The sequence below is a fragment of the Pelodiscus sinensis genome, chromosome 2, assembly GCF_052426305.1.
Source record: "Pelodiscus sinensis isolate ZL-2025 chromosome 2, ASM5242630v1, whole genome shotgun sequence".
NCBI classification, from domain to species: domain Eukaryota; kingdom Metazoa; phylum Chordata; order Testudines; family Trionychidae; genus Pelodiscus; species Pelodiscus sinensis.
The window spans coordinates 2395001-2409745 of NC_143053.1; the positions used below are offsets into that span (position 1 = coordinate 2395001).

Sequence of the window (14745 nt, forward strand, 5' to 3'; positions counted from 1 at the left end):
GCCTCGTGACCGCCACCCCCCCCCACACACACACACCGGCCTCGTGACCGCCACCCCCCCCCCCAACACACACACACACCGGCCTCGTGACCGCCACCCCCCCCAACACACACACACCGGCCTCGTGACCGCCACCCCCCCCAACACACACACACACCGGCCTCGTGACCGCCACCCCCCCAACACACACACACCGGCCTCGTGACCGCCACTCCCCCCCCCCCACACACACACCGGCCTCGTGACCGCCACTTCCCCCCACACACACACACACACCGGCCTCGTGACCGCCACTCCCCCCCCCCCCACACACACACCGGCCTCGTGACCGCCACTTCCCCCCCCCCCACACACACACACCGGCCTCGTGACCGCCACTTCCCCCCCCCCCACACACACACACCGGCCTCGTGACCGCCCCCCCCCCCACACACACACACCGGCCTCGTGACCGCCCCCCCCACACACACACACACACCGGCCTCGTGACCGCCACCCCCCCACACACACACACCGGCCTCGTGACCGCCGCCCCCCCACACACACACACACCGGCCTCGTGACCGCCGCCCCCCCCCCACACACACCGGCCTCGTGACCGCCACTTCCCCCCCTCCACACACACACACACCGGCCTCGTGACCGCCACTTCCCCCCACACACACACACACCGGCCTCGTGACCGCCACCCCCCCCACACACACACACACACCGGCCTCGTGACCGCCACCCCCCCTCCCCACACACACACCGGCCTCGTGACCGCCACTTCCCCCCCCCCCACACACACACACCGGCCTCGTGACCGCCACTTCCCCCCCCCCCCCCACACACACACACCGGCCTCGTGACCGCCACTTCCCCCCCCCCCACACACACACACACCGGCCTCGTGACCGCCACCCCCCCCCCCCACACACACACACCGGCCTCGTGACCGCCACTTCCCCCCCCCCCCCACACACACACACCGGCCTCGTGACCGCCACTTCCCCCCCCCCACACACACACACACCGGCCTCGTGACCGCCACTTCCCCCCCCCCCCCCCCACACACACACACCGGCCTCGTGACCGCCACTTCCCCCCCCCCCCCACCCCCCCCCACACACACACACCGGCCTCGTGACCGCCACCCCCCCCCACACACACACACCGGCCTCGTGACCGCCACCCCCCCCCACACACACACCGGCCTCGTGACCGCCACCCCCCCCCCCCCACACACACACACCGGCCTCGTGACCGCCACCCCCCCCAAACACACACACCGGCCTCGTGACCGCCACCCCCCCCCACACACACACACACCGGCCTCGTGACCGCCACTTCCCCCCACACACACACACACCGGCCTCGTGACCGCCACTTCCCCCCCACACACACACACACCGGCCTCGTGACCGCCACTTCCCCCCCCACACACACACACACCGGCCTCGTGACCGCCACTTCCCCCCACACACACACACACCGGCCTCGTGACCGCCACTTCCCCCCCCACACACACACACACCGGCCTCGTGACCGCCACTTCCCCCCCACACACACACACACCGGCCTCGTGACCGCCACCCCCCCACACACACACACACACCGGCCTCGTGACCGCCACCCCCCCCCACACACACACCGGCCTCGTGACCGCCACTTCCCCCCCCCACACACACACACCGGCCTCGTGACCGCCACTTCCCCCCCCCACACACACACACCGGCCTCGTGACCGCCACCCCCCCCCCCCCCCCCACACACACACCGGCCTCGTGACCGCCACTTCCCCCCCCACACACACACACACACCGGCCTCGTGACCGCCACCCCCCCCACACACACACACACCGGCCTCGTGACCGCCACTTCCCCCACACACACACCGGCCTCGTGACCGCCACTTCCCCCCACACACACACACACACCGGCCTCGTGACCGCCACCCCCCCACACACACACACACCGGCCTCGTGACCGCCCCCCCCCACACACACACACACCGGCCTCGTGACCGCCACCCCCCCCCCACACACACACCGGCCTCGTGACCGCCACCCCCCCCCCACACACACACCGGCCTCGTGACCGCCACCCCCCCCACACACACACACACCGGCCTCGTGACCGCCACCCCCCCCACACACACACACACCGGCCTCGTGACCGCCACCCCCCCCCACACACACACACACCGGCCTCGTGACCGCCACTTCCCCCCCCACACACACACACACCGGCCTCGTGACCGCCACTTCCCCCCACACACACACACACCGGCCTCGTGACCGCCACTTCCCCCCCCACACACACACACACCGGCCTCGTGACCGCCACCCCCCCCCACACACACACACACACCGGCCTCGTGACCGCCCCCCCCGCACACACACACACCGGCCTCGTGACCGCCACCCCCCCCACACACACACACACCGGCCTCGTGACCGCCACCCCCCCCCCCCACACACACACACACCGGCCTCGTGACCGCCACCCCCCCCCACACACACACACACACCGGCCTCGTGACCGCCACCCCCCACACACACACACACCGGCCTCGTGACCGCCCGCCCCCCCCCACACACACACACCGGCCTCGTGACCGCCCCCCCCCCACACACACACACACCGGCCTCGTGACCGCCACCCCCCCCCCCACACACACACACCGGCCTCGTGACCGCCACTTCCCCCCCCACACACACACACACACCGGCCTCGTGACCGCCACCCCCCCCCCCCCACACACACACACACACCGGCCTCGTGACCGCCACCCCCCCCCCCCACACACACACACACCGGCCTCGTGACCGCCACCCCCCCCCCCCCACACACACACACCGGCCTCGTGACCGCCACCCCCCCCCCCACACACACACACACCGGCCTCGTGACCGCCACTTCCCCCCCCCACACACACACACACACCGGCCTCGTGACCGCCACTTCCCCCCCCCCCCACACACACACACACACCGGCCTCGTGACCGCCACTTCCCCCCCCCCCCCACACACACACACACCGGCCTCGTGACCGCCACTTCCCCCCCCCACACACACACACCGGCCTCGTGACCGCCACTTCCCCCCCCCACACACACACACCGGCCTCGTGACCGCCACTTCCCCCCCCCACACACACACACCGGCCTCGTGACCGCCACTTCCCCCCCCCACACACACACACCGGCCTCGTGACCGCCCCCCCCCACACACACACACCGGCCTCGTGACCGCCACCCCCCCCCACACACACAGACACCGGCCTCGTGACCGCCACCCCCCCCCCCACACACACAGACACCGGCCTCGTGACCGCCACCCCCCCCCACACACACACACCGGCCTCGTGACCGCCACCCCCCCCCACACACACACACCGGCCTCGTGACCGCCGCCCCCCCCCCCACACACACACACACCGGCCTCGTGACCGCCGCCCCCCCCCACCCACACACACACCGGCCTCGTGACCGCCACTTCCCCCCACACACACACACACACCGGCCTCGTGACCGCCACTTCCCCCCCCCACACACACACACACCGGCCTCGTGACCGCCCCCCCCCCCACACACACACACACCGGCCTCGTGACCGCCACCCCCCCCACACACACACACACCGGCCTCGTGACCGCCACCCCCCCCCCCACACACACACACCGGCCTCGTGACCGCCACCCCCCCACACACACACACACACCGGCCTCGTGACCGCCCCCCCCCCCACACACACACACACCGGCCTCGTGACCGCCACCCCCCCCCACACACACACACCGGCCTCCTGACCGCCACTTCCCCCCCCCCCACACACACACACACCGGCCTCGTGACCGCCACCCCCCCCCACACACACACCGGCCTCGTGACCGCCACCCCCCCCACACACACACACACACCGGCCTCGTGACCGCCACTTCCCCCCCTCACACACACACACCGGCCTCGTGACCGCCACTTCCCCCCCTCACACACACACACCGGCCTCGTGACCGCCACTTCCCCCCCCACACACACACACACCGGCCTCGTGACCGCCGCCCCCCCCCCCACCACACACACACACCGGCCTCGTGACCGCCGCCCCCCCCCCCCACACACACACACACACCGGCCTCGTGACCGCCCCCCCCCCCCCCACACACACACACACCGGCCTCGTGACCGCCGCCCCCCCCCCCCACCACACACACACACCGGCCTCGTGACCGCCGCCCCCCCCCCCACACACACACACCGGCCTCGTGACCGCCGCCCCCCCCCCCACACACACACACCGGCCTCGTGACCGCCGCCCCCCCCCCCCACACACACACACACCGGCCTCGTGACCGCCACCCCCCCCCCCCACACACACACACCGGCCTCGTGACCGCCACCCCCCCCCCCCACACACACACCGGCCTCGTGACCGCCACCCCCCCCACACACACACACACCGGCCTCGTGACCGCCACCCCCCCCCCCACACACACACACCGGCCTCGTGACCGCCACCCCCCCCCACACACACACACACCGGCCTCGTGACCGCCCCCCCCCCCCCACACACACACCGGCCTCGTGACCGCCACCCCCCCCCCCCACACACACACACTGGCCTCGTGACCGGTGGGGGGGCAGTCCGCTCTGTAACCCGGGGTTCCCCTGCACTGTGCGGTGTGATTCCCACTGACTCACCCGCATGGGGATTGGCCCGGACCCCCAGTCCTAGCCTGAGCAGACAACAGGGCGCTTCCCGGAGGAGAGACACAGGGAGGGAGGGAGACGAACATCTGGCGGGGGGGCAGGGCCTGGGAGCTGGGCAGCTGTTTGCAGGGAAGCGATGGAGAGAATAGGCTAAGCAGAGTGCTGGGAGTTCGGGGGGGGGGGCTGTGCACCCTGCCCCAAGGGGTCTGAGGCTGCCAGCCCCTGACTCGTGTCCACACCACGTCTGTGCTGGGCTGTATCCTGGAGACGCAATTAACCCCCCCCCCCCCGTTCCACTGGCTGGCGGAGTCTCATCTCGCTGGAAACGGGGTGCAGGGTCAGGGGTACCCACACAGGCAGGAGGGGCGGAGAGGGGCATTAACCATCCATGCCCACCGCCCAGCCTGTGGGACTCAGTGCCGTGATGACGTCGAGTGCGACTGCGAAATTGACCAAAGCGGTCTGTGACGCTGGCAGTCTGCTGCGGTGGATGGGGCCAGACCCACTGGGAAGCAGACCCTAATGTACAGGCCACACCGCTAGGCAGGCGCTGCTTGTCTGACGGCCGGCCTGCTTTCACCAGGGCCAGGCAGCGGCGCTCAGACACCGCCCTCGAGAACGGAATCTTCCGCGCGCAGGTCGAACCTCTGTAAACCGGGGCTCCCTGGCCCGGCAGCAGCCATGGACCAGAAGGACCACGGCTGTTCCGGTCCCGGAGCGTCCTGGTGGAGGGCTGGGGCCGCCCGGCGGGACCAGGAGCTGCCCCGTTCGTCCCTTCCCAGCTGATCATTGGCCCACCTTGCGTGATCACCGGAGACAGGCAGACAGCTACCGCCTCCTGTCTGGGAGGACACCGGCTTCTCCCCGTGTTTGGTCGCAGGCTTTAAAGCGTAATACAGGAAGTGCTCGGCTCTCCTCCCAGACTCCGCACAGTCGTACCAATCCCCAGGTGTCATTAGTGCCCAGCGAAGAGCAACACCGGAATGTCGGGCGTGGCCCCTGGGTTCAGTCACTTCTCATTTCAGGGTGGCCCCGTCTCCCCAGCTCACTCGCCTTGTTCCCTGGTGTGCAATTGTGCCGTTGTCTCTGCTTCACGGCCAGGCTGCTCCGCGAAGCGACTGTACGGCCTTTGGTCAGGCGCCACTTGCCAAACACACCTGAGGAGCGTGGTCTGAGCGCATACCCCGCAGACGCTTTGTACTGCCCCGGGCGCGCATCGTGCAGGGGCAGTAGGAGCACGCAGTGTGACGGCGCGTTGGGGTCCCCCGTCTCCTGCACCCCGAAATGGCACAAACAGACTGCACCAGCCGGTGGAATAGAGGAAGTTTATTGCCTCTCCAGGATACAGCACAGCACAGATGGAATCTGGTCACAGAGCTGGGCTAGGATGCCTCAGGCCCCCTTGAGTTGGGGGGAGACTGGGCCCCTAAACTCCAGCCCCTTTCCCTAGGCTGTCTCCTCCATGCTTCCAGACAGCAACTAACTAACCCTCTTCCAGCCCTGCCCCCCAGCCAGGGCAGCATCCACCTTCCTTTGTTCCTCTCCATGGGGGGTGTCTGCCCACTGGTTTGCATAGTGACTCATCCTGTTTTGCTGGGTCGTGGTACCCACGGCAGCCAGTGGGGGTTACCCCAGAGCCAGCAGCATAGAAACCAGCCAGGTACCCCCACTACGTCACACGCAGTTACTGGGTTCTCATGCTGCCTGTTGGGTGTAGGTGGTGACAACAGTGTGTGAGCTGTCCTGAGTGTCAGCCTGACGAGTTGCTGGTGCACCGTTCTTCTCCTATGGAGGAGGAATTCTCTTCTCCCAGTGCGGCTCCCAGGCCTGTGCCCGAAGCAGCCATGCACAGGTCAAGCAGCTTGCTGAAATCTGGCCTGGCCGGGCTTTCCCGATGCCAGGGCCGGCTCTGCCCGGTTGCCGCCCGTGCGAGCTTGTCGGGGTTTGTCTGTGGCAATGCAGGCAGGGCCAGCGAACCCCTTGCAAAGTGGCAGGAGCAGGTAGCTGAGGCTATAGAGCCCGGGGCTGGCCTTTGGCTCTGGGCTGTCCCGTTAGCAATTCCCCTTGCAAGGGGCCTGGGGAAACGTGGCTGCCCCTGCTCGGTGTCTTCCCCTTGACGCTCTCCCTGCATGCTTGAGTTCTGTCACCCCGGCTCCCAAGCGCTTTTAGGGTGTAGCCAAGAATAGCTCCAGATTGTGATGTCAGCTGCATACAGCTCTGCACGGCCTGCAACCTGTTGAATATTAGAACGGCCGGGTGGGGTCAGGCCAAAGGCCCATCCCCCAGGGTCCCGTCTGACATGGCCAGTGCCCCAGAGGGAGTGAACAGAACTGGGAATCATCCAGTGATCCCTCCCCTGTCGCCCACTCCCAGCTTCTGACAAAGAGAGGCTGGGGACACCGTTCCTACCCACCCTGGCTAAGAGCCATTGATGGACCCAACCTCCATGAATCTATCTAGCTCTTTCTCGAACCCTGTTAAAGTCCTGGTCTGCACAACATCCTCTGGCGAGGAGTTCCACAGGTTGACTGTGCGCTGTGTGAAGAAAAACGTCCTTTGGTTTGTTTGAAACCTGCTGCCTATTCATTTTTGGGGGTGACCCCTCGCTCTTGTGTTTGAGAGAGTAAATAACGTGATTGAGTCTCCGAAAGGTGGCTCCCGCGTCCATTCATCCAAAAGCTAACACTTTGCATTCCAAAAGTGCCAGATTGGTAAAAAAGGTGGAGTCCCTCGTGGGCGGCTGTTGGAGGTGGAGCCCTGGTAAAATAGGTTTCAGTGAGTCCCGGGGCTGAGACTGGGAAGGGCCGTAGCAGGGGAAGGGTTTTGCTCCGTCCTGTTGGTTTATGTCGGGTGGTGACAGCGCGAGAAGCCGCTAGCCGCGCCGTGTGCCCGGGAGCGGGGCCGTTCTGGGAGTCTGCCTGGCTACTCCAGGTGTGTCAGTTCCTGTAGTGATGGGCCCCAGGAGCTCAGCCACAGCCGGACTCGATGGCTGGGGGGAAGCTCACCAGGGCCCTGCTGTGCTATCCCACCCCAGCGGGGGCTGGAGACAGACCAGAGCTGGGGGCGATCGGAGGGCTCCGGGTCCCAGCGGGTGAGACGCCCCCGCGTCGTCCTCTCACCTCTCCCCATCCTCAGGGACTTCATGGACCCCACGATGGACAGCACCAAGCACATCCTGAACTATCTCATGCCCCTCCTGCAGCGGGAGAGCCGCCCCCTCCACGACTTCATGCTCAGGTACCAGCGCTGGTGGGCGTGGGGGGCAGCGGCAGGGCGGGGGGGTCCGGGCCTGCCCGGGGGGCGGCTCTCAGCAGGGCCCTCTCTCCCGGTCTGCAGGGCGGAGGTGGGGACGATCTTTGCCCTGAGCTGGCTCATCACATGGTACGGCCACGTCCTCGCCAACTTCCAGCACGTCCTGCGCCTCTATGACTTCTTCCTGGCCTCGCACCCGCTCATGCCCATCTACTTCGCTGCGGTGGTACGTCCGGCCCGGCCCGGCGCGGGGAGAGCGGCTGGGGGGAGCCCTGTGCCCGAGCAGCCTCCTTCCACGGGGGTGGTGGCCTGCAGGGACGGCTGTGACCGACCCGTCTGATGCGGGGCCCGGAGCCCCCCCGCGGCCCTTCCCAGAGCATCCCCCAAGCTAATCCCCTGGGCTGGGAGACCTCGGGGGGCGGGGGGGCTCTGAGGGGCGCCCGCCCCAACCCCTGCAAGGTCTGGTGCCTCGTGGCCTGTTCACTGGGGAGCCTCTGGCACGTCTGTCGAGTTGCCTGACCCGGAGCCCCAGCCCACCTCCCGCGAGGGCGTCTGGTCCGTGCTCCCTGCCCCCCGCAGTGTCAGTCGGGTGCTGGGTTCTCTTTCACGTCCTGTGCCAAACCGGTGCAGTGCTCCGCCCCAGAGGTGGCCGCCTGTCAGTGGCGTAAAGCCCGGGAGTGTGGCAGGGGCAGCACAAGGGCAGGGATGTGGGTTCGGCCGGCGGCTCCCGCCCCCCGGGCCCCCTGTGACTGGGGCGCGCTCTCCCGGCAGCTCGTCCTGCACCGGGAGGAGGAGGTGCTGGCCTGCGACTGTGACATGCCCAGCGTCCACCAGCTTCTGTCCCAGATCCCCCGGGACCTGCCCTACGAGCGCCTCGTCGGCCGGGCCCTGCAGCTCTTCCAGCGGCACCCGCACACCGAGCTGGCACGGCAGGCGGCTCTGCAGGGCCGCAAGAGGTGAGCGGGGCCGGGGCTGGGGTGGGAACGGCGGCTGGAGGGGCAGGGACTTTGCGCCGGCGCTCGGCCCGGGGCTGCCCTGCAGGAGCGTCTGCGTCATGAGCCGCGCTCTCCCCTCGCCCACGGAGCTGCTGCAAGGCCGGCTCCGTGTCCCCCTCCCTCCAACCGGCTCCGTGTCCCCCTCCCTCCAACCGGCTCCGTGTCCCCCTCCCTCCAACCGGCTCTGTGCACGCACCCCCTCCCCGCCCTTGGGACCAGCTCCATGCGTGACCCCCCCGGTCGGGACCAGCTCCGGGTACGCACCCCCTCCCCGCTCCTGGGACCAGCTCCGGGCATGAACCCTCCGTCGGGACCAGCTCCATGTGCGCAGCCCCCCACCCACCCCGGGACCAGCAGCTCTGCAGCCCCCTCTGCCCCCCCCCCCCCACCGGACCAGCTCCAACGCCAGGGGACCAGGTTCCCAAATTCCTCTTGGGGGCACAGGGCCACGTGGGGGGGCCGGGCACCCCTCAGCTCACCGCGTCCGAGGCCGGCCAGGGGGAGCTCATCGTGTTCTGCCTTCACACGTGTCCGCCCCCCCCACCCCCTCGGGACCCCCAGGCTGCGGCCCGGGCCGGGGTTGCTGGGTTCTTGCGGCAGGGCACTGGTCCGAATGGCTTTCTGGGGGGCTGCAGTCCCCGGGTCGCCGTGGAATTGCCTCCACTGGTGCAGAACCAGTCCCCCTGCCAGGGCAGTACCCGGGTGTCCAGCCTGCGGCTGTGCTGGGAGGGGGCCCCCTAGGCGCCCTCCTGCCGTCTGCATGTGTCTGGGCGGCCTCACACCCAGCCTGGCCAGGCAGAGTTGCATGCTGGGAGCCGTGCCGGCTGCATTAGGCGGGGAGAACCCCAGCCGGCCCCCTGCGCTCACCAGCTCCCCCCTCTGTCCCCAGCATCGCCATCGGCTCCTTCTCCGCCTTCCAGCGGGCCGCCTCCCGCCAGCGCCCGGACGCCGTGCTGCGCAGGGAGCGGCAGCAGGAGGGCGCTGACGGCCGGGCCAGGGTTTCTCTGCCCACGCCCGGGCACAGCCCCCTGGTGAAAGCCGCCGTGTGGGGGCTCTCGGCCACGCTGGGGGCGGCGGCGCTGGCCGTCACGCAGACTGCGCTGGAGTGGGCGCCGGAGTTCTTGCTGCAGCTCTTCTAGCGCCCGGCGTGCCAGCCGGGAACCTGTGCCAGGCCTGGGCGCTGGGCCCTGAAGCCGTGGCCCGAGCGCCTCTGTCTTCATTTACTGGACCGGCTCGAACCCCTGGGCAGCCGAGCTCAGAGCGGCCAGTAGCCAGCGCACCAGCCGGCACGGCACGGACCTGGGCCCGGCCTTGCTGGCTTGAGGCCCTGCCATGGGCGACCGGCCGGCCCAGCAGGAGGGGCTGGTTACATCCCAGGCCAGGACTCGAACTCTGGGACTCTCCCGTGGCTCTGGGGAACCCTGGGGCGGTGACGTGGGGCCTCTCCGGGCACTGCCCGTGGGGCACGGTGCAGGGTGGGGTGGTTGCTAAGTGCTCACTCCATGCCCAGGCCGCGGGGAGGGAGCCGGGCCCAGGCCTCCTGCATCTGGGTGCTGGGCTCCGGAGCAGCGAGCCGGGGGGAGGGGGTGTGACGGCGCGTTGGGGGTCCCCCGTCTCCTGCACCCTGAAATAGCACAAACAGACTGCACCAGCCGGTGGAATAGAGGAAGTTTATTGCCTCTCCAGGGTACAGCACAGCACAGATGTAATCTGGTCACAGAGCTGGGCTAGGATGCCTCAGGCCCCCTTGAGAGGGGGGAGACTGGACCCCTAAACTCCAGCCCCTCTCCCTAGGCTGTCTCCTCCATGCTCTCAGACAGTAACTAACTCACCCTCTTCCAGCCCTGCCCCCCAGCCAGGGCAGCATCCACCTTCCTTTGTTCCTTTCCATGGGGGGTGTCTGGTCACTGGTTTGCATAGTGACTCATCCTGTTTTGCTGGGTCGTGGTACCCACGGCAGCCAGTGGGGGTTACCCCAGAGCCAGCAGCATAGAAACCAGCCAGGTACCCCCACTACGTCACAGGGGGTGCTGCAGGCCGGGGAGGCGGAGGGGCGGGAGCACTAGAGGAGGGGGGCTGTGAGGGAGGGCCCCCTGTGCCAGCTGTGGGGGGGGGGAAGGGCCCTCGCCTGGATCTCTCCTTCTCTGCTGCCTGCCCTGCACGCGGACCCTTCCGAGCGCCGCCTCTGCCCCCGTGTTCCATGTGGGGCGGCTCCCTTGCCGTGGGGCGCCGGCCTGCCCGTGGGAGCGGTGCTGCACCTCAGCCAGCCCGTGCTGCTTCCTCCCCGGCCGGGCCCAAGAGGTGGCCGCAGCAAGTGGGGCAGGCGGGGCGGCAGGGACCCCTCCCCCCGGGAGCACGGCCCATGGAGCACTGGGACCGACTGTGGCTGAATAAAGTCTGTGAGCCTGGCTCCCGTGTCTGGTCGGCTCAGAGGGAGGCGGGTCCAATGGTTAGGGCAGGGCAGGCAGGGTTTGCTCTCCCCTCAGCCTCCGGGGCTAGGCAGAGCCAGAGCCAGGCTGGCTCCCCTGGGTGAGGGGAGCTCAGTGTGAGCCCCCCGGTACAGTCATGAGCCAGCTGGGCGTGGTGGGTACATCCCCGGGGGGGTGGTAAGCTGGGCCCTGCCCGGTCCTGACTCACTGGGGGGCTGGGCTCGGTGCCACGCAGCATCTCGGGGGGGCCTGGGCAGCACCGGGGATGGGGAGGAGTCCCTGCAGGGCAGGAGGTACCGTTCCCCCCACAGGCCCAGGGCTGGGGGCACCAGGGAGCAACTGATGGAAGCTGAACCCGTGTGCCGTGGGATGCGCTGCACCCTGTGGACAGAGAACATAAGAACGGCCGTACTGGGTCAGACCAAAGGTCCATCTAGCCCAGTATCCTGTCTGTCGACAGTGGCCAGCACCAGGTGCCCCAGAGAGGGTGGACCGAAGACAATGATCAAGCGATTTGTCTCCTGCCATCCCTCTCCAGCCTCTGACAAACATAGGCCAAGGACACCATTTTATCCCCTGGCTAATAGCCTTTTATAGACCTAGCCTCCATGAATTTATCCAGCTTCTCTTTAAACTCTATTATAGACCTAGTCTTCACAGCCTCCTCTGGCAAGGAGTTCCACAGGTTGACTACACGCTGTGTGAAGAAGAACTTTCTTTTATTAGTTTTACACCTGCTACCCATTAACTTCATTTGGTGTCCTCTAGTTCTTCTATTATGGGAACTAATAAATAAAGAAAAGTTATCGGCCCTCTCCACACCACTCATGATTTTATAGACCTCGATCATATCCCCCCTCAGTCTCCTCTTTTCTAAACTGAAAAGTCCCAGTCGCTTTAACCTCTCCTCATATGGGACCCGTTCCAAACCCCTAATCATTTTAGTTGCCCTTTTCTGAACCCTTTCCAAGGCCAAAATACCTTTTTTGAGGTGAGGAGACCACATCTGTACACAGTATTCAAGATGTGGGCGTACCATAGTTTTATACAGGGGCAGTAAGATATTCTGGGTCTTATTTTCTAGCCCTTTCCTAACAATTCCTAGCATCCTATTTGCCTTTTTGACCGCCGCTGCACACTGTGTGGAAGTTTTCAGAGAACTGTCCACGATAACTCCAAGATCTTTCCTGATTTGTCGTAGCCAGATTAGCCCCCATCATACTGTACGTCTAGTTGGGGTTATTTTTCCCGATGTGCATTACTTTACACTTATCCACATTAAATTTCATTTGCCATTTTGTTGCCCAATCACTGAGTTTGGTGAGATCTTCTTGGAGTCCCTCACAGTCTGCTTCTGTCTTGACTATCTTAAACAGTTTGGTATCATCTGCAAACTTTACCACCTCACTGCTTACCCCTTTCTCCAGATCATTTATGATTAAGTTGACAAGGATTGGTCCCAGGACTGACCCTTGGGGGACACCACTAGTTACCCCTCTCCAATCTGAAAATTTACCATTTATTCCTATCCTTTGTTTCCTGTCTTTTAACCAGTTCTCAATCCAAGAAAGGACTTTCCCTCTTATCCCATGGCCATGGAATTTACACAAGAGCCTTTGGTGAGGGACCTTGTCAAAGGCTTTCTGAAAATCCAAGTATACTATATCTACTGGATCCCCCTTGTCCGCATGTTTGTTAACCCCTTCAAAGAACTCGAACAGATTAGGAGCCTCCGGCTGCGGACGGGGTGCAGGGCCAGGGCGTCCCGACGCGCGTCACAGCGGTGTCAGGAGTGGGACGCGCTGCGCCCTGTGGACAGAGCCTCCAGCAGTAAGGGACGGAGCGCAGTGGAAGGAAGGGGGCTTGCAAGAGCCAGGCGTGCTGGAGGCAGAGGAGCAATTCCAGGAAGCGCAGGGGCAGGCCGCAGAGAGGCAGTCCCCCCCAGGATGGGCGCTGGCGCTCGAGGAACCTGGCACACTCAGGGGTTCTTCGTAGGAGTCGTGGGGCGCAGCATCGGCTGGTGAGTCTGCACCGTGGGGAACGGCAGGGCAATGGCCTACGCCCAACTCCTCAAGGCAGCCGTTGTGGGGTGGGGCAAGGAGAGGGGCCTGCCCGTGGGGAGATCGACCAAGGCCCAGCTGATTGTCAGGCTGGAAGAGAATGACCCGTCCAGGGGCCTGGATCCTGTCCCAGCCAGGAGCCACTGGACACCCCCTGGGAGCGTCTCAGACCGGAGGAAGGGCTGGAGTCCGCCAGACAGACGTGGAGCCCACCAGGCTACGCCCTGCCAGCAGCGGTTCGTCCCGGCAGAGCTGCGACGGCCGGAGACCGAGCTGTGGCTAAAGGAATTGGAGGACCGTAGGGAACAGCGGCAGCGTGAGCGGGCCATAGTGGAGTGGAAACGCCGAGAGGCCCTGGCTGCTGTGGGTGGGGAGGGGCCTGGGATGGCAGGTCACGTTGAGAGGTTCGTGCTGTCCCAGGGTAAGAACCCCCTGGCTCCCTTCTCTGTCTCCCTGCAAACAAGGGCAGGACTCTGCTAGAATCACAGGCACAAGCCGCCTCCTCCCCCTCCCCTCCCCTCCCTTCCCCTGTTTGCTTCGTTTTAATGTCAGGGTTACAACTGATGTAACACTTGTCCCCTTCCCAGCTCCGCAGCGTGACTCAGCGCACAGCCTGGAGCCCGCCTCTGTCACCCTCCCCGCCGGAGCCCGGGGGAGAAATAGGCCAAGGATTCCAGGCGCCCTGCAGATGGGAGGGCTGCCTGCTAAGGGCAGGTGTTCAGCCAGGCAGGCTCAGCCAGCCATGCCCGGGACTGGGATCGTGCCAAAAACAGGGACGTGTCTGGAGAAAGCTAAAGAGGGCCCTGGGTAGAGCAACCCTGAAATACACACCAAGGTTCTACAAACAGGTCCGAGAGCTGCAATGCAATCTAAGGCCTGGCCCAGAGTCGTCAGAAGTACTCTTGGCCTGGTCTGTGCTAGGAAGTCACAGGCGGTAACCCTCTCGGCTGTGAAAACGCCACGTTCCACCCCAACCCCCAGAGCCAGCAGTGTTCCCTGTAAGCTGAGCGCTTGTGCGGCCGCCCAGCTGATTGGCAGAGCACCCACAGCTGACAGCATGTGTTTCTGAGCGTGGTACACATCTGCACTGGCCTTGGTGCATGTAACCAAATTTATTCTGCACTTAGATGGAAAAACATGGAGGGAACGTTGGCAGCCAGCGCTCGATCCGTCAGAGGAGCAATGGGATGCCTTTGCCATGCCTCTTGTGTGTGCCTGTTTCAAATAGTCACTCCGACAGCCAGCTGGCTCTTGGTGCCATGTGCTTAATGCACGTGGAAGAAAGGAGGTTTCTAATTAGCCCTTGCTGGTCAGC

At 65.9% G+C, this 14745-nt stretch overlaps 1 protein-coding gene across 7 annotated transcripts in view; it reads left to right on the forward strand.

Moving 5' to 3' along the window:
* Window positions 1-11432, forward strand: part of LOC106732300 (TBC1 domain family member 20-like) — a 45142-nt gene extending 33710 nt beyond the window's left edge. For all 7 annotated transcript variants that reach the window (XM_089776103.1, XM_089776101.1, XM_075916822.2 and 4 more), the window contains 4 exons: window positions 7830-7931; window positions 8031-8172; window positions 8718-8902; window positions 9831-11432. In XM_089776103.1, coding sequence (XP_089632229.1) covers window positions 7830-7931; window positions 8031-8172; window positions 8718-8902; window positions 9831-10080 — 679 coding nt within the window. In that variant the 3' untranslated portion in view covers window positions 10081-11432. The remainder of the gene's footprint in view (window positions 1-7829; window positions 7932-8030; window positions 8173-8717; window positions 8903-9830) is intronic.
* Window positions 11433-14745: the final 3313 nt, after the last annotated feature.